General features: G+C 36.9%; 1 protein-coding gene across 46 annotated transcripts in view; it reads right to left on the bottom strand.

Annotated features, from left to right (window-relative positions):
- The window catches only part of INPP4B (inositol polyphosphate-4-phosphatase type II B), an 802,877-nt gene that overhangs the window by 339,639 nt on the left and 443,371 nt on the right, over positions 1 to 19,867 (bottom strand). For all 46 annotated transcript variants that reach the window (XM_081543596.1, XM_081543565.1, XM_081543580.1 and 43 more), the window contains one exon: positions 18,945 to 19,061. In XM_081543596.1, the coding sequence (XP_081399722.1) occupies positions 18,945 to 19,061 (117 nt within the window). The remainder of the gene's footprint in view (positions 1 to 18,944; positions 19,062 to 19,867) is intronic.

Raw genomic sequence — 19,867 nt, forward strand, 5'->3', positions numbered from 1 at the left:
CCTATAATCATTTCATCGCTGAATGAACTGAGGCCAAGAAAGATTAAGTTACTGGCCCCTGCGTACACAATCAGTAAATGTAAAAACCTGGAAATAAACCCTGGTTCAGAGGAGCACAGTTCACCATCTAATCCATCATCTTGGAGACTAACATTCCAAACAAAAATGCATTTTTCAAGCTTACTTTTTCCTTGTAACTTTTTTCCCAATGATCTGGATTTCTTTGCAAAATCATTTTGGTCAACATTTTGGAAGATGTAGAATAAAGAAGAATATCCCTCAAAAGAGAGGAGCGTGTTCTGTCTTGCACTATTTTTGAGATACTTTGGGAAAAGAGCATATAAGCCATCACTGAATGTAATTTCATATATATTCTTTCCCTCATTCTTCCATATGATTTTCTCTTATCATAAACATTTTGGAATCCTGGGAATTGCCAAATTAGTTAAAATGCATTTTCATTGAGAAATGATTAGGCAACACTCATCATATGTTCTTTCAGGAAGTCCTATAACTGGTGACTTTCACATAACACAATTTCCTTCCCACCAGAATCTCCAAACACATCATAAAAATAATCGTCATTTCCTCTTGTTACCCAAATGAGATAGGTTCAAGCCAAGCATTTCATTATTTCTCATTTGGTAAACTGATCCAAGAAAGAGATTGTAACATAAACACTGCTGCAGAAGAAACTTTATAATTAAATAATAATAATAACAAACGAGGAATTTCTAGTAAAAGCAAGACATTTCTAGCTCTCTGTCTTGGACTCCTATTTCCCACAACACCAGAATTCCTGGGTACTCCTGTAGTTTACTTAGGTGGCCCAGATATTCTTTACAAGTGTGCTCAAACTTAACCCAAACTAAAACCTTTTTGTGTGTTCATTCACATTTCTCTCCTCTTTCTTCTTTTTGCTATTGTCTTTACAGTCTTAGCACCTCACTTACTCCTGATCCCTTGGATTCCAACTATTTTCTGAAAGGTTAGTAACTTCTCAATCACAAAATCCAGTGGTCTTTTCTCACCTTTCTTGGTAGCTCTGAGAACTAGGCAACACTGACCTTCATCTCTATATTAAAACTTTTCCCTAATTCGATTTCTAGGGCACTACACTATCTGGTTCCCTTCATTTTTTTTTTTATTACTACTTTTTAAAAATTGTGTTTCCTATCTTTTTATTTTTTATTTAACACAAATAGTGGGTTAGAACCTGAGGATGCAAAGATAACCCAGATGGTACCCTTTCTAAGAGTTCACTGTCTAAAGGAGAGCTAGACTTTACACAGAGGATTATGGGATTAAGTGATAAGTCTTACAGCACAGCAGTGATTCCCAAGGTATGACCAGTGGACCACCAGCAAGAGCAGTACCTGGAAACATGTAAGAAATTCAATTTTTTGGTCCCCAGCCCAAGCCTACCATAGCAGAAAGCTAAGGCACTGATTAAAAAAAAATAATAATGTGAGGAAAAAACACAAGCTATATCATCATAACTATTTTTAAGTAGACAATTCAATAGTGTTAATTATATTTACATTGTTGCAAAACAGATCTCCAAACATTTTTTGTTTCACAAAACTGAAACTCTATACTCATTAAATGACAACTTCCCTTTTCCCCTCTCCCCAGCCCCTGATAAGCACCATCCTACTTCCTGTTTCCACAAATTTAACTACTTTAGATATCTCATATACATGATGTCATAAAGTATTTGTCTTTTTGAGACTGGCTTATTTCACTTAGCACAGTTAACAAGGTACATCTGGTTGTGACATGTGACAGGATTTCCTTTCTTCAAGACTGCATAATATTCTATCGGATGTATATGTATATATATTTTATCCATTCAACAATTGAGAGAAATTTGGGTTGCTTTTACCTCTTGGCTATTGTGAATAGTGTTGCTTTGAACATGGGTATGCAAATATCTCTGAGATCCTGATTTCAATGTTTTGGGCATATACCCAGAAGTGGGACTGCTGGATTACATGGTAATTCTATTTTTAATTTTTTGAAGGACCTCCATACTGTTTCCAGTAGCATTTGCACCATTTTGCATTTCTACTGACAGTGCATGAAGGTTCCAGTCCCTCTATATCCTCGCTTGTTATTTTCTGGTGTTTTGGACAGTAGCCATCTTAATGGATGCGAGGTTGTTCCTTATCTTTTTACTGAAAGCTAATCATCTCTTATTCATCAGAAGTCATGGTTTCCAACTGTTGGACTTTGATAATTTTCTCCTATTTCTCTTTTTCTTGAGTCTCTCATTTTCAAAAATCACTTCTGTAAAGGTGTCTTCCAAATCTTTGTTCCAAATACTGTGGTTACTTCCTAATGGAAAAGTCATTTCCAACTTGCTTCTTTTTTGTGCATTAAATAAAGAAAGTTTAAAAGAACAGATACTTGTTTTATCAACTTCCCTTGCTACTACTGGGTGACTTTGGGTCACAGTTCTAGCCAATGAGATGCAAGAAAAAATCTGGGACAAGTTTCCTTTTCTGAGGAAACAGATTAGAATAATACTCCCCTTTCTCTTTTGCTGTGTGAGAAAAAATACAAAATAATTTTTTGAGAGACGGTTAGGTGTTTCTAGATGATATGAATCTTGTCACTTTCCACTAATTCTGTGCACCTATTTCCAAACAATTATTAAATATTTCTACATGGATATCTCATTTGCATGTGAAACCTATGATAACAAAAATCAAATTATATAAAGAATCCTGTGCATTTGTCATATTTTTATATTTTTTTGATAGAGCCAACATTTTACAGACTAAGTATAACTGCATTTACTGGAATTAATAAAACCTGATATGACTAAACAGTGCAGAGCAAATAATTTCTAGGAACTTGCAATTGGAGGAAACAGCATTAAGATACACAGTTTTCTTCATTTGACTATTTTTATCATGACATTGTCAGCAGCCTGAAATAAGCTCTCATGATCACTTGGCAACCTGGCTTAGCTCCTCTTGGATACCTGTTCATTGACACTGAAGCCTCACATGCTGTAACTCAGCTAACTTGAGACAGGTACCGAATAACACTAACACAGCTATAGATACTACAGGGCATCCTAAGGTAGGCTTATCCAAACTGAAATGAACAATAGAAAGGTCATCACTGCTATTAGCACCTGGAGTCAGTTACACTGACCCTAGAGAAAGATGCATTCGCTAAGGCAGTCCAAATACTGACAGATCCTTCAAAATGTAAATTCTCCTTCTTCCCTTTCCTGAAGGTCAGTGTAAAGAGGAAGTTCTTAACCACATTTACAAGGGTGGTTACCTTCAGCAGCAGATTGATTGAAAGTCATCATCAACTTCAAATTATTCACAGAGTTAGGAAACTTACTGTTCCTGCAAAATCTCCCACAGTCCAACAGATTCAACATCAGAAGACTGAGATTTTGGCTGACATCTCAATATGACCTTGGGCAAATTGTTTAAAATTACTTTCTAGTTCCCAGTCACAACCAGGTCTCTCAGAAGTTCCACTGTAATACTACATGTACAAATTCTTTGTAATTATTAAATTTTATAGCATTTATTTGTTCTTTATGTTCTGTGATGTCCCAATTACAACTAGACAACTAGCCAATCTGATTACATGGACTGTAATGCTAGCACTGCTGTAAAAGGTGAAATAATTTGTATGGCTATAGGGTAAGATAATCCTCTCCTTTCATCTGCCATCCAAAAACATTTGTACTCTGGTTTGATGTTTAATTAATTAATAGTACGTAAATCTTTTCTTCTATTTTATCTTTGGTGTTTCTGGGAGTCTAAATGGTTAAGCCATTTGCCTTGCAGAAGAAAACACACAAAAAAGTAAGCTTTTTTCATAACTTTTAGGTGGCTATGGTCTCAGAAGTTCCTTCAGACAATCTCATCTAGTCAAGCGTTCATGAATTTCATGAGTTCAGACTAGAGAAGAAACATCTTGCTTCTTCTGCCTAACAAATGTTTTGAGACAGAAAGCAAATTGTAAGGAAAGTAGAAAATAATTCTTTATTCTCCACTTTTACTTTCTGCTATATTCAAGGTCAAAGAATCCTATAAAAGCCTTTCTTTTTGGGCAGTTCAAATGATGTCTCAAAAATCAAACTGGATGATGACTCAGAGTTGTACGACTGAAAAAGAGGTACAAGGTGATTCACTGGTCAGCCCATCTGGCATAAGTGTGATTTGAAAAGTGAATCTTATAAGAAGAGGGTTGTTTTTTTTTTTTTTCTCATGCTTTCTCAAGTGTGGTTTTAGAGGACAGACCCATAGATGCAAGGTCCTTTGAAACCCAAGACAGAAGATGAGAATCAAGTATCAAAATGACTCTCATAATGAAAAACATGGACATGTTCTTATTTTTTGCTGTTTTTCTCCATTTTTGGAAAGAAATACTCACTCAGGAAATGAATACTGGAATACCAGAATACAGAGTACTGGGTTAATAACATATTCAAATAAAAACAGAGAAAATTGGTTTTTATTCATTGCTGTTCACTTGTTTCAAACTCAAACAACTCTGGTGTAAGAGCACAGGCTCAGCACCCAACCACACATCATCTCAAGAGAACACAGAGGAGACATCCAGACCGATCAATTCATGAAAACATGGTCAATCTTGAGTAGTCTGATACCAGAAAAGCACTAACCCTTCTCTTGAAAATATACTGCTGTCACTTGGGAAAGAATGCCCTGAGTGCAGGAATAACATCTGCCATAAACAATGAAGACACCTTCATTTCTATTGCATTTTTAGTTTTAAAGCACGTTTACATGCATTAGCCTCTTTTCCTTCCAGCAGCAGATGGAACAGGTACTGGGGCTTCCATGGTGGTTCAGATGGTAAAGAACCTCCCTGTAATGTGGAAGACCTGGGTTTGATCCCTGGATGGTATAGATCCCCTGGAGCAGGGAGAAGGGAATACCCAGTCCAGTATTCTTGTCCTGGATAATTCCTTGGACAGAAGAGCCTGATGGGCTACAGTCCATGTATTACAGTCTCTACTTCAGAGCTGGAGAAACTGAGATCTCAAGAAGATAATCTGTCCAAAGCTACACAACTAAGTAGATGATCTGAGATTAGAGCATCTGATTCTAAACTTGATGTTCTTTGTTCTCAATGCGGCATCAAGATTGGGTAGGGATCCCTGAGGAGACAGAGAGTTGTATCCTTGACCCCAAGTTTGAAAATATCCTCGCTACATTTGTTTCCAACACTATGTGAACCTGATTTTTCCCAGAAACCTTGTTCTTGCATTGTTGGTGTGCTTTTCAAATGCCTCTTACAGTCTCATAATAATTCATCTCCAGTTTGGTATTGTCTTTTCTCAGATACTCGTTTAGGTTGCAAGTTCAAAGTCAAAGATGCTAATACCAAGGGGAAGCAACTACTACATGTGTGTGCTGGGGAAAGCAAAATGGAGAAGCCAATAAAATAGAATTTAAAAGACATGCTTCTGCCTTTGAGCCTACACTAACTGAAATGTTCTCTTTACAGATAGAAGAAAAATTATCTGAATATTAACACTACCTTAAGCATACTTTTGACCTTGCTTGGGACCAAATGAACTTGATTCTGGAATTTAAAGTTTGAAGTCTTACCTAATGTACACATACATACAAATCTGTGTCTATTACTCCATGTACATACTCATGTTTAAAGCATATGCATAGATTTGAATACACAAGCACATGTCCAGAGTTTCTAAAATGAGCCCTCAGTTTCTCTGTTGCTCAGAGGCCAGAGAAAGCCACTATGCACCTTTCAATATGCCTCAATTGAAATTCATGAATGAAAAGCAAACGCTGTAGCCATACCACATGCTCCAAATTCCCTGAGTGGAGGAGGCGGGGTGAGGTGGATGAGCTCTTGTTTACATTTAAATCCTATCCAATTGAGATTTTCTTGTGAAACTGCTTTCCCATATTGCAACATGCTAAGATAACCATCAGTGCTCTTTTCAAAAAAATCAAAATGGCAGTTTAAAAAGAAAATCAGTATATTATTTAAAAGTTTAAATATCCTTAGGATTAAACCAATGCAGAGGGTGCAGGTTCGATCCCTGGTCAGGGAACTAAGATTCCACGTGCCTCGTGGCCAAAAAAACAAACACTCACAAAAAATAAGACAGAAGCAATATTGTAACAAATTTGATTTTTGATAAAGACTTTTAACATTGTCCACATCAAAAAAAAAAATCTTGGACAAAAAAATATATATCCAGGTTTATGTGAAATACTAGTGTCTCTGAACTCACACTGAATTCCTTAGGACAGCTGCCCCCTCGGTGTTAAGCTCAAGAAATTACATCTTAGAAGATGGATTGACTTATTGCCACGAAACCTGTCACTCGGCTAATGGCAACTTGAGAAGAAAATCTTTGTGATGTGGAACCAGATGCCCTTTAACTTTTTCCAGAATGTGGCCTCACCTTCTGCTTTGGTATATACTCATAACTTTTCTCCATATGTTTAAAAATACTTTTCACGTGAATTTAAATACCAGCTGGAACCTAGCTGTAATGATCATTCCATTCAAATGACTCCAAGAAAAGCCTAAGTTTCTTTAGAGTTTCCCTTTGTTCCCGCTGTGCTGCGTATATAAACTTAAGGTAATTAAAAGCTATTCTGAGCTGAAGCAGACTAACCTTTTAAAACACTAGATTCTGTTCCTTTCTAATCAGAAGAAATGTTTTGGCAACATATCACATTTCAGATTTGCAAAAGCTAGCAGGAATGGGAAGCCGGTGCAAGACACGTGTCCTCAGGGCCCACGTCGGCTGTTCAGGGATCAGCCCCATCAGAGAGAATGTTCCCTAAGCTTCCACCTGCCCCACAGCTGTGCCAAGAAGGCTGTTGCATGAATGAGACAAAGCTGCCAGCCAGGCGCTCACAGCATAAGTCACTGGACAAATGGTAACCACCCACAACTGTCTGAAAACGATCAGAATGTGGTCAGTATCTCAGAGGGAAATAAAGGGAAGCAAAAATAAACTCTTTCTCAGTTTAGGGTGCAAATTAGGCTCACAAATCCCAATGGTCATTTATCAGATCATTTAACGGACATTAGCAGGTAAAATAAATAAAAAGTAAATAAATAGATGGATGGACGGGCTAATAAGTGTTCCTAGATCTGTTTGGATGCATGATTTCATTATCCAGTTTGCTGACTACAACGGCATAAGAAGATGGAGCTCGCACTTGTCATCTCAGGTCCTTGAGTCCCCTACAAGTTCCCCTAGTTATTTCAGGGAGTTCCCAGAACCTCATCAAGGAATGCAAATGATGGCCATCTTCTTCCTCTTCTGCTCTGATGGGCCTGATGAGGTTTCCAGCTGCTGCCTCCATTCCCTACAGATGGTCCCCCTGACAGCAGGCCCCTCAGGTCCGCTGTCTCCCTAGCATTGCCCCGCACTGCCAGCATTCCTCCAGGTGCCAACTTGTTCTTGGCAGTTTCCTCCCATGCAGGCTACCGGCAGCCCTCCTGTTTTGAAACTTCAGGATGCAAAAGTGACATTTCTCTGAGAACAATGTATTCTGCATAGAAGTAATACAAATGACACTTACTTTTAAAATTACATTCATTCTGTTTCATTAAAATAAGGAAGTCTTTCAGAAAATCCATTAGCAGTACCATTTGATTATATTGTTATTTTATTTCACACTCTCCTTTTTCTTTTTCTCTCATTATCTACTTGTCTCCTTCATTCCACCCACTGCATTTATCCTCTTATATTTTTCTACATACTCACAACATCCATTTACAGTTATATATTGCTTAACTATGAACACAATAAATATACATATATAAAGGCATTTTCTATTATTCATTTTCAAAAAATGGAATTCTATTACACACTGTTTTCTGCATCTTGCTTTTCCCAAGTATGCAATGCCTCATGGATCTCCTTCCTAGTCTGCTTTTAGAGATCTAAGTAACTAATCATTTTTTTCCCTAAGGCTTCATAATATCCCTAGTTTGGGCACACCAGAATTTATTCACACTTTCTCTCTTATTTTTCACTATTATCAGCAATGTTCAAATATTCTTCTCCATATATCCTTAAGTACTGGTAGTTTTTTTATTTCCAAAGTTGAGAGCTAAGAGTAAAATTGTTAAATCAAAGTGGACATTAACCTTTCATTTGCATAGATGCTGGCAGATTTTTTTTAGGCTGTAAAATTTTGCTTTCAATTAACACTATAGAAAGGGCACTGTTCCCACACCCTTCCAGCAATGGTCTTTAAATTTTTTGCCAGTTTATAAGCAAAGACTGCTCCTTTGATTTTGTGTTCAAGACAACAGAATACTTTTTATGTTTCTTGGTCATGTGGATTTATTTTTCTGAGGGCTACCTCTTCAAATACTTTGCTCATATTTTTGACCCTACTTCTAAACTTGGAAGAACTCTCTAAATCTCACAAGGATTACTACTGAACTAATCTCAGCATTCCATTAGGGAACACAGGGTGGATTATGCTTTGTGATCAACATGAATATAGTTGCCCGATTTGGGAAAGAGAATGGGAAAAAGCCTTAACTAACCATTTCTACTTTAACTGGAAAAAAAGCAAATTGATTCCAGCTTTGGTTTTTATTTTCTCTTTCAGGCTGAGTTCAACAATGTTTCCATAACTCACACATCTGAAGACAGCCAATGGTGAAAATACTGAAACGACAGTTTTGCTGGTCTCCATAAAATAAGGATGTGGCTATTTCACAGTCAAGCAGTCACTCTACTATGGACCCCAAAACTTTGTAAGAAGCTTGTTTTGTTTCATGAGTAAACTCATTTTCTTATTTTATTGTCAAAGGGTCAGACTTCTTCATGCAAACAACATTTTCTTCTGGAAAGTGAAGAGGTATTGATGAATATCATTTTTTCTACTGTCAGAATTCAAAAAAAAAACCCAAAATATCTGAACAGATGATACAGAACAAGTACCATGCCCATGCAGAGGGTAGTGGCACAAAGAAAGAACTGGAATATTTGAGAAAAGGAAAAACAATGTAAAGAGCAGCACAGAATGGAATGCACTTGGTATGTAAACTACAGAGAAGAGGAAATTAAAGACAGAGGTGGAAAGGCAGATATACAGAGAGTAGCCTAAGTGCTAACGGGAAGAAGTTAAATAAGCAGCACTTCTGCTTCTGGTTAAGATGCAAAAAGTTGCAAGCTTGTCACTCCCAATTGTTATACTGCGAAGAAGTCAGATAAGTCACTAAATCAGAGCTTTTATTAAAAGCAACAGAAAACCAAGGATATAAATAAACCAAAATGAAATGAAATCCAGATGATGAGGGACCTTTCATAGAGAAAGTAATGTCCAGGGCTAGTGTCACCGTTAGCTGAGCGGCAGGAAAAAGAAGATCTTCCATAGAAACCAGTTGAACTTGTCATGAACTTTTAATGAGCCCATGTGACCTGGTGTGAGAAATCGGAATCCCTAAGAGCCCTAGCCACAGCCTGAGTCTCACCCATCCACCTACTTTTTCCCATGGGACATATAATGCAGGAGGGTATTCCGATGAAGGACTGAGGAAAGACAGCAGAGAGAGGGACTTCCCTGGCGGTCCAGTGAGTAAGAATTTGCCTTCCAATGCAGGGGGTGCAGGTTCAATTCCTGGTCAGGAAGCTAAGATTCAATATGTCTCGCAGCCAAAGAGCCAAAACATATGACAGAAGGAATACTGTAACAAATTCAATAAAGATTTTTTAAATGGTCCACACCAAAAAATCTTTAAAAAGAAAAAAGAGATTCACTGCTAAAGTGCACAGAGCTTTCTCCAAGGCAAGGGTGGATTCCCCCATGCACTAGAATGAAGCTTGGCAAAGAAGTAGAACAGTGAATTAAAGAAAAAAAATTGCTCCAGGAATCTAAGATTGGTTTAACATACAAAAATTATTTCACTACACTAACAGAATAAGAAAAACATTTCAGCATCTCAACACATACACCAAAAAAACCAACAATTGACTCAATCCAATACATTCATGATAAAAACACACAGAAAATTATAGATAGAAGAGAAATTCCACAATCTGACAAAAAGGCATCTGTGAATAAACCACAGTTAAGATCACAGTTAATGGTGATCTATTAAACACTTTCCCCTTAAGTTTGGAAACAAATTCCCTGGTGACTGAGACAGTAAAGAATCCACCTGCAGAGCAGGAGATGTAGGTTCAGTCCCTGGGTCAGGAAGATCCCTTGAAGAAGGGAATGGCTACCCACTCTAGTATTCTTGCCTGGAGAATTTAATGGACAGGGGAGGCTGGAGTGCTACAGTCCATAGGGTGGCAAAGAGTCAGACACAACTGAGCGACTAACAGTTTAAGACAATATCATACTTAATGGTGATTTAGTAAACACTTTCCCCTTAAGTTTGGGAACAAAACCAGGATTTCCACTGTTACCACATCTATCAATACTGTACTAAATGTCTTAACTAGTTAGCGCAACAGAGAAAGATAAAATGCACAATGACTAGAAAGGGAAACACCAATCTTTCACTATCCACAGATAACATGACTGTGTGTTTTATGAAACTCCATAGAATCCATGAAAAAAATCCTTTAGAATTTGTGAATTTCACAAGGCTGCAGCCTTGGATACAAAGTCAATATATAGGAATGATTATATCTCTTCCTATTAGCAAATGACAATTAAAACTATACTTTTAAAATGATACCTTGTATCATTTTATCATAAAAAGTCATAAACCTAGAAATAGTCTAAAAATATTATGTCTTGTATACTGAGCACAAATATATTGCTGATACAAGTTTAAAGTCCTAAATAAATGGAATGATATCCATACCATAGTTATAGATCAATAGACTCAATATGTTTAAGATGTCCATTTCTCCCCCGCTTCCCTGTTGGCTCAGACTGTAAAGAATCCGCCTGTAATGCAGGGGACCTGAGTTCAATCCCTGGGTTGGGAAGATCCCCTGGAGAGGAAATGGCAACCCACTCCAGTATTTTTGCCAGGAGAATCCTAAGGACAGAGAAGCCTGGCAGGCTACAGTCCATGGGGTCACAAAGAATCGAACATGACTGAGTGACTAACACTTTTCCATTTCTCCAAATTGATCTATATATTCAATACAATTCAAATCAAAATCTCAAAAGCTGTTTTAATGTCACTGACAAGCTGTAATAAAATTTACATGGAAAGATAAAAGGCTTTCAAATTGACAAAAACAACAACTTCAATAAAAACAACAAGCTGGTAATGACAAAGAATTTAAATTACCAGATTTCAGGACTTACTACGAAGCAACAATAATCATGTCACTGGCATATAGCTAGACAGATCAATGGAACAGAACAGAGCATCCAGAAACAGACCCACATGTATTAGTAGACACTGACTTTCCAGTCAAGGCACCAACTAAATTCAGTGGAGAAAAAAGTATCTTTAATAAATGATGCTGAAATAACTACGTATCTACATAGGAGAAAATACCTTTAATCCTTACCTTATTCCTATTTATTACAAAAAATAATTTGAGATGAAGCTTAAACCTATTATACATGTAAAGGCTAGAACTATAAAATATTTTGGAGGAAAACACTGGAGTATATTCTCCTGGCCTGAGGTTAGGGAGATTTCTTAGGGCAGGACACTTACTATAAATAAAAAATTGAAAAAGCAGACTTAACCAGGATTTTAAATTTCTGGTGAAAAATACATCAAGGAAATTACTAGGCAGGACAAAGACTAACAAAAAAACTGTAACACATATTCAACAAAAACGCCTGTATCCACAAAATATGAAGAATTTTAAAAAATCAACAATAAAAAGAAAATCAATTTTTTTTACATAGGCAAAAGACTTGAACAGAAACTTCGTGCTTTAAAAAAAAAAAAAAAAGATGAGTGGCCAATAAGCACAGAAAAAGGTGCTCAGTATAATTAGTCATCAGGAAAATAAAAATTAACGCCACAGTGAGATATCACTTCATTCCACTAGAATGCTAAATGAAAAAGATTGACAGCACCACTGTTGGCAGAGTAACTAGAACTCTCATGCATTACTAAGAGTAAGAGAATAAAATTGCAAATAATTCTGAAAAGTAGTTTCTAGAAAAGTTAAACATGTACCTGACCCACAATATAACTATTATACTCCTCAGTGTTTACCTCTAAAAATAAAAGCCCAATTTCATGCAAACACTTGTACCAAATGTTCACCGTCATTGTTATTAAAAAGCTGGAAGCAAATACATGTCTATCAATATGAGAATGAATAAATAAATTGTGGCATATCACTACAATAGAATATCATTCAGTTATCAAGTCACCGAGGAACATGAATGAATCTCAAAAACATGCTGAACAAAAAACACCAGATACAAGAGACCACATACTATGTGATTTATTCACAAACATTTTAATAAGCACAACAAATCTATGTTAGTAGATATGGAAAAGTGATTGCCTCAGGATCAGGGTGGTGGTGGTAACTAACTGCAGAAGGACACAAGGGAACCTTGTGGAATGAGTTTTATATCTTGCCTTGAGTAAAGGCCACATGGTCATGTGCATTGTCAAACTCACCGAACTTAACGCTTAAGGTCTGTCCATTTTATTATGTGTAAATTATACTTCAAATATGCTCTTTGTAAATATAAACCACTTATCAACAGGTAGAAAGGAAGAAAAATTATTTATTAACGATGGCAACATGATGGTACTTTCATATGGAATAGGTAATTCCTCTTGTGAACTCTGTCAAACTTAAAGGGGAAGGACTTCCCTGGTGGTCCAGTGATCAAGAATCAGCCTTCCAAAGCAGGGGGTACAAGTTCAAAGATGCCACATGCCATGGCGCAATTAAGTCTCTGTGCTGCAACTACTGAGCCTGGGTGCCACAAATAAGACCCAACATAGCCAAAAGTAAATTAATTAATTAATTAATTACTTTAAATCACTAAAACAAAGCAAAACATAAAGGTGAACATTCCAAAAGGCCAAGGCTGAGTGAATGAAGAGGCTGAGAAGACCGCATAGCACACACACAAAAGAAAAGGGAAAAACAAGGCTAGGGCGGCCAAAGCACAAGTTGAGACATAAATCTCAAAACAAGCAATACAGCTATTTTTTTTTCATGAACAGTAGCTGGTCACTCCATTAAACGTTTTCCAGACATCCGCAGTTAGTTACACATACTTAAACTGCTTGAAATGTTTGGCTATAAGTTTTTAATCCTGTATTTGAATACTGACTTTTTTCTCAATCAAATTTTAGGCTCCAAAATAAACAATGCTTCTAAAGTTATCAGTTGAAGTAAAAAAATATCATATTGTGGGAGTGAAAAATGGGAGAAATCCTATCAACTATGTATGTTTCATAGTGTAGCATGGAATCATCTCCATCTTTGACTTGACCTACTGATAGTTTCAGAATCCCAATTTCTTCACTTCTAAAATGGACATAATGATATTTCCCTCAAAGAAGTTTTATGGAACTTAAGGAAAAAGCTAAAAAAAAACATAGCACTTGGTATACACTTAGTGATCAATAATCTTAATTTCTTTTTTCTTACCCAGTGCACCATATGTTCCAGGTAGAGAAAGACAACCACAAACTTTATCTCAATAAGTACATTAGACATAAAACTTGTAAGAAGCCAATGGAGAAAATCAAGCCAAGTCAAAATATATTAAATAGAAAATGGTTTTATTTTCCATTGAAAAACATAAAAACTGAACTGGATAATTCTGCCTAGGGAAGTGTACTAGAAATAAACTTATTTGTACATGTAACACACAAAGTACAATAAATTAATATCCAATCTAGATAAGGTCAAATTTTTTTTGAAAGGTACAAATAGAGAGTTGTCAGTGAAAGGCAATAAAAAAAGTCTTAGGACACATGCCCTCACCTGAGACATGTTCAGTGTCTACTGAACATGGGACTCGGTCTTACAAGCTAAACATCTAGCAATCTGTAGAGACAGCAAACGTTTAGCAACTCTAGAGCAAAAGGAGTGAAATCAATGAACCCTCCTGCAAAATACATTAGCAGTTTAAATTTCTACCACGGACAAAAACAGTTTTGTGACCTAATCAGGTGTTTATAGATAGATGGAGGTCCTCAGCTGGGTATTAAAAGAACCTTGTTCAGTACTTTTCAAAACACTGTGTTGCTTGGGAGAAAGGGGAAAGAGAGAAAAGTTTAACGGTGATATTCTTTTCATTCATAAATTTCTCCTTCCTCTGAGTTTTTCTGTAACATATGAAAGACCCAGATTCTCAGCTTGATTTCCTAGGGCTGAACACTATAAATGATGTGCTAAAAACACTTTTGTCTGTCTTGTTTCAGTTTGCAGACTGCTAAAATAGAGCCTACAACCATTATATATCCAGAAGACATCAACTTCACTGTTAGAACTTAGGCTCTTACACTTTAGCCATGGGCTTCAATTTCAATCTTTAAGAGTGTTAATGGCTAAGTCATGACCCCATGGACTGTAGCCCGCCGGGCTCCCCTGTCAACAGGATTTCCCAGGCAAGACTCCTGGAGAGTGAGTTGCCATTTTCTTCTCCAGGGAATCTTCCCAATCCAGGGATCGAACCAACGTCTCCTGCACTGACAGGCAATTTTTTATTTTTTTTACTGCTAAGCCACCAAGGAAGCCCTAGATAATTTCCTTATGGTAAGGCAAATATCAAAAAGGTGCCTCTAATTCTAATAATGAACCCATGTCCCCCCTTCCCTGCCAAGCATTATCCATCCATCTGCTGCAGAGGTAGACTGATTGCTAAGAACGGGAAGGATGAAGGACGTAGTAGGAGAAAACAAGAGTCATTATGAATCAACAGACTCTTCTCATTCTTTATAATGACTGATTGCATTTCTGCTGAAGTTATTATGAAAGATAATCTCCTGTTCAAAGAACCTAACAAAGTAGGTTATTAATCATAACTACTTGGTCTTGTTAGGATAATAGCCACATCAAGGGCACAGATAAAATATCATTATTTCTTTAAAAACTTCTAATAGTAATATGTATGTAAACAAACATGAGATTGCAAAGTAACAAGTCTATTTGACTGGTTAATTCCAAGCAATAATGAATTCAATAGAAAAAGACAAGGAATTTAGTCAGCTGACTCAATTAAATGATATTCAGCAAGTAAAGAATATCTCATTGTCCTGTTCTAATACGATGAATGGTTCACTGGGATCAAATATTTAAACCAACTTTTAAATACATGCACATTATTTCTTGATTTTCCAAAATACATAAACATTCATAATCTCATTTCATAACCCTTAAAAGTACTATGATCTTAAAATATTTAGGGGTGTAAGTGCCCCTAATCTAAACTGTACTTTAAATTCCTTTGCTACCTTCTCCAATTCTGTATTCACTTTCATAATAAAAAAAAAAAAACAAAGAACAACAACAGAAACTTAAATAAGAGAAAGGGCCCCAGTTATTAAAAAGATGAAATAATGTCATCTGCAGCAACATGGATGGACCTAGATGCTGTCATACTGAGTGAATTCAGACAGAGAAAGACAAATATCATATGATATCGTTTATATGTGGAATCTAAAAAAAAAAATGGTACAAATGAACTTTTTTTTTTTTTTTACAAAACAGAAATAGAGACACAGATGTGGAAAATAAACTTAAGTTATGGAGGGGAGGAGGGATAAATTGGAATACTGAGAGTGACATATATACACTACTATGTATAAAGTAGATAATAAAGACCTACTGTAAAACACAAGAACTCTATTCAATACTCTGAAATGGCCTATACAGGGAAAGCAAACAAACTAAAAGAGTGGATATATATATATATATACATATATATATATACGTATATATATATACGTATATATATATATATATACATATATACGTATATATATATATATATATGTAACAGATTCACTTTGTTGTACAGTAGAAACTAACAACATATTGTATCAATTATGCATGCGTGCTAAGTCACTTCGATCATGTCCAACTCTTTGCAATCCTATGGATGGTAGCCTGCCAGGCTCCTCAATCCATGAGATTTTTCAGGCAAGAATACTGGAGTGGGTTGCCATGCCCTCCTCCAGGAGATTTTCCTGATTCAGGGATCAAACCAGCATCTCTTATGTCTCCTGCATTGGCAGGTGGGTTTTACCACTATACTCCAATTAGAAAAAAAAAGGAAGAAAGGTGCCAGGATAAAGACTAACATACACAGAGACTATTAGCATATTAATGAACTGTGTTTCTATTTACACTTCCATCACTAGAACTAATTGTTAGTTATTTTAAGGAAGAAGTTATGCTTTAATTAACAGCATTTCATAAATGAAAGCTGGTTGCATTTCTTAAGCATGTTCAAACTTCACAAGTCTTATTTCACAGCAGGGATTCCAATTCATTCAATACTTTTATGTGATAACACCTCTAGATCAAGGAAGAAAATCTTTAAAAGACCCTAATTAATAGGTTTCCAGAATAAAAGCCAAAAAAAAGCATACTTAATGAGTAAGCTAATTATCCATCCCTAGAGAATTAACAGAGAAGGCAATGGCACCCCACTCCAGTACTCTTGCCTGGAAAATCCCATGGACGGAGGAGCCTAGTAGGCTGCAGTCTATGGGGTCGCTAGGGGTCGGACACGACTGAGCGGCTTCACTTTCACCTTTCACTTTCATGCATTGGAGAAGGAAATGGCAGCCCACTCCAGTATTCTTGCCTGGAGAATCCCAGGGACGGGGGAGCCCGGTGGGCTGCCGTCTATGGGGTCGCACAGAGTCGGACACGACTGAAGCAACTTAGCAGCAGCAGCAGCAGCAGCAGAGAATTAACATACATAACATTTTAAATGAGGCAGACTGAAGGGGATAGAAACACCTTTGATATTTAATATTTCTAACTCTGCTGTTCCTAAGGACTTAACCAACCCAAGAGCTCAACACTTTCATCTCTGTAGATAGTGTTTCTATACCTCTGACCCTTCATATTCTTCATCCTGTCTACACCTTGGGACTTTGGGAGCACTGAATTTGATCATGTGCTCAGAAAAAAACATAAAATCCCAGAGTTTCTGCTTTACTTTCCCCATCACCCTGATCACTTCCCTGCTTATTACTTCTCTGCACAATTGTGCCACCTCCTCCTACTTTTCATTTGAACCATATCTCCCTTTTCCCCATTTTATGCTTTTGTTCCCCCATTTCCCTCTCTCCTTAGCAGAAGACAAAAAAAAAAGTCATGCTGTAGGCTTTGTGCATAATCTTTGGCCCAGCTCTCCCAATCACAGTCTACTCCTTTTCCATGTCACTTCAAAAGCCAAGGAAGAGGAATAGAAAGGGAAAAGAAAAAAACAAAACTTCAAAGCAAAACCTTTTTAGTTGCCAGCTTTAACCCCAAATGTTTGTCTCTTAAAATATTTTTATCTTTCCCTTTTGATCAGAAATAATAAATGTAGGATTACTTAGAAAAACACAGTTAGTAAATTGGATAAAACTTTGGTTAATATTCCTTTATTTGATTTTTACTATTTATGAGAGACTTGAGACAGCAGCCAGAACAATAACTACAGCAATTAAGTTGCAACTACTGCTCTGTAGCAGTTGTTCTTCTACATATTTTACATATATTAACTTATTTAATCTTTACAACACTGCTCCCCCAGGTAAACAGGAATGCGGATCAACTCTCCCAGAGTCACAAAGCTAGTGAGCAGAACGGGAACCAGAGAGTCTGCCTTAACAACTCTACCTCACCGCCATCACTGTTTCTTTACCACGCATGTGCTGTGCATTTCATTGGGCATTTCTTTTGCGTATTTAAAGACATGAACTTTTCTGGGTCTAAGATGAGTAGAAATGCCTTCAAGACAGAATTTTTTTCTCTATTACATATCCCCACCATCTACCTATGCTATATATTTTGTGGTTAAGAATGAAAAGGAAAGAAAGACTCATGAGCAAGACAGAAATGCCTAGTGAGGGCAGAAATGAAAGCTGCGCTTCCCCTCGACCAGTTATGAGTGACTCTCCAAGCCCAGCAGCACCCGTCAGCTTCAAGCAGAATTCTCCCAGAACTTACTGGTCTACCTGCCTTCAAAGTGTTTCCTGACATACTTCATTGTGGATCATCAATGCTCCCATGGCTCCCCACTTCCAAGCCTTGAAAACAGACAACCACTCATTCTCACGGGAAAGATTTAAAGAAGAGGGCTCCCATTAATCCATCCCCTTCCCAATACCTACCAAGAGTATTCTCTCCTGTCCAGAAACGTACAGAGTGGCCTCGGGTGACAGTGGCTGGGTACCTAATGGTCTCACTTGAACCCACTGATTCAAGAGGAGGAAAATTCAGGCCCTGAAGGAAAACTGAAGAACTTAGAAAAAAAGACCATCAGGACCTGACATGACCTTCCTGTAACGAGGCCAATTCTGCCTAGTGCTGACAGTTACTTCCTCCTCTGTTTGCTTTGGTGCCACGAACAACATCAGAAGAATAGAGGGAGTTAGGCTTATACGTAAAAGAATAAATTGTGAAAGCAGAACACTATCAATCTCATTTTACAATAATGACAATATTAGAAAGTTTTGATGTATTATTTAATCTCTTCCATTTGCTTTCTGCTTACAATGTTACTTCTTTAACAACACTTAAAGCAGCAACAACAAAATATAAACTAACACATGAAGCCAGCCTCCCTGAAAAAGAAGAAAAAATCGTTCTGAAAGCTTTTGCTCCTAACCAATTGCCAGTGTGGCAGGAGGCCAAAAGAATTAAAAAAAAAAAAAAATCCCAGCAAACCATAAACATAAGACAAGCATAAACACAGCACAAAGCACCTCTTTGAAAAATGCCAGTTACATCACAAATCCGACGGTTTGGAAAAGCCTATTTCTTTTCCCAAAGAAAGAAATCAAGTTCAAGTACTTACGGTGTCATGAGACTTATCCTTGACATCATAGACTGTTAGCTTTATTTTAGTCTCCGCATATATGGGATACTCGGATGGGAATGTGACACCAGTCAAGAACAGTGGGTCTCTTGTTCCCTGGAACAGCAAAAGCAGACAACTTTGATTCAATAAGGCAGCAACTGCAGTTGGCAGCCTGTGGTGACACATGAGGATGCAGAGTGTCTGGGTCTGTTTGTTTTTCTAGGAAATGATTCTATTAGAAGAGAGATCTGAATTGCCAAAGAACGCCCAAGGAGAACAACGTGGCCCAGGGCCCCAAAGTACTGATAGAGCTGTGGATAGTAAATGCCTTGCATCCTTGTCACAGCTGCTAAGAATTTTGAAAAACAATTTATTTTCATTACATGCAGAACCATTGTTAGGGTCAGCTGTCATTCCATTTAGCATACATTTAATGGATATAACCTGTGACTTATGCAAATAACCTGCAATACTGACTGATCAAATTAAAATAAAGCTCTTTTCTCAACCACTTGGTAATCTTATGCTGTCCATTTATTTCCTTTCTGTAATGATTCAACTGAAAGCCATGCTCTGATAGCATTCATTTGTTTTTAGATGTTCAGCTGTATTTTTTTTTCTCAGACTGATTTGAAAACTAATGAAAGAAACTAAGTTTGATGGATTCGGGGCTATGAAATTACTGTCTCAGAAGGCAGTGCACAGAGTATTTCCATGCCTCAGAATTCATTTTTAGAGAGCTGACATCCAACATTAAATTTTGTATCTATATTTAAATATGCACAGTGCTGAATATCATGGAGATGTTTGCTAGAGTTCTGTAAACCAGTTGTTTATGGAAGTTTCTGGAAGCAGCAGTTATTCATTTATTCATTCATCCTTTCTTCCTTTTATTTAACTAATACTGCTTTTTGTTTGGC

The sequence above is a fragment of the Giraffa tippelskirchi genome, chromosome 11, assembly GCF_054371585.1.
Source record: "Giraffa tippelskirchi isolate mGirTip1 chromosome 11, T2T-mGirTip1v1.2.pri, whole genome shotgun sequence".
NCBI classification, from domain to species: Eukaryota; Metazoa; Chordata; class Mammalia; order Artiodactyla; family Giraffidae; genus Giraffa; species Giraffa tippelskirchi.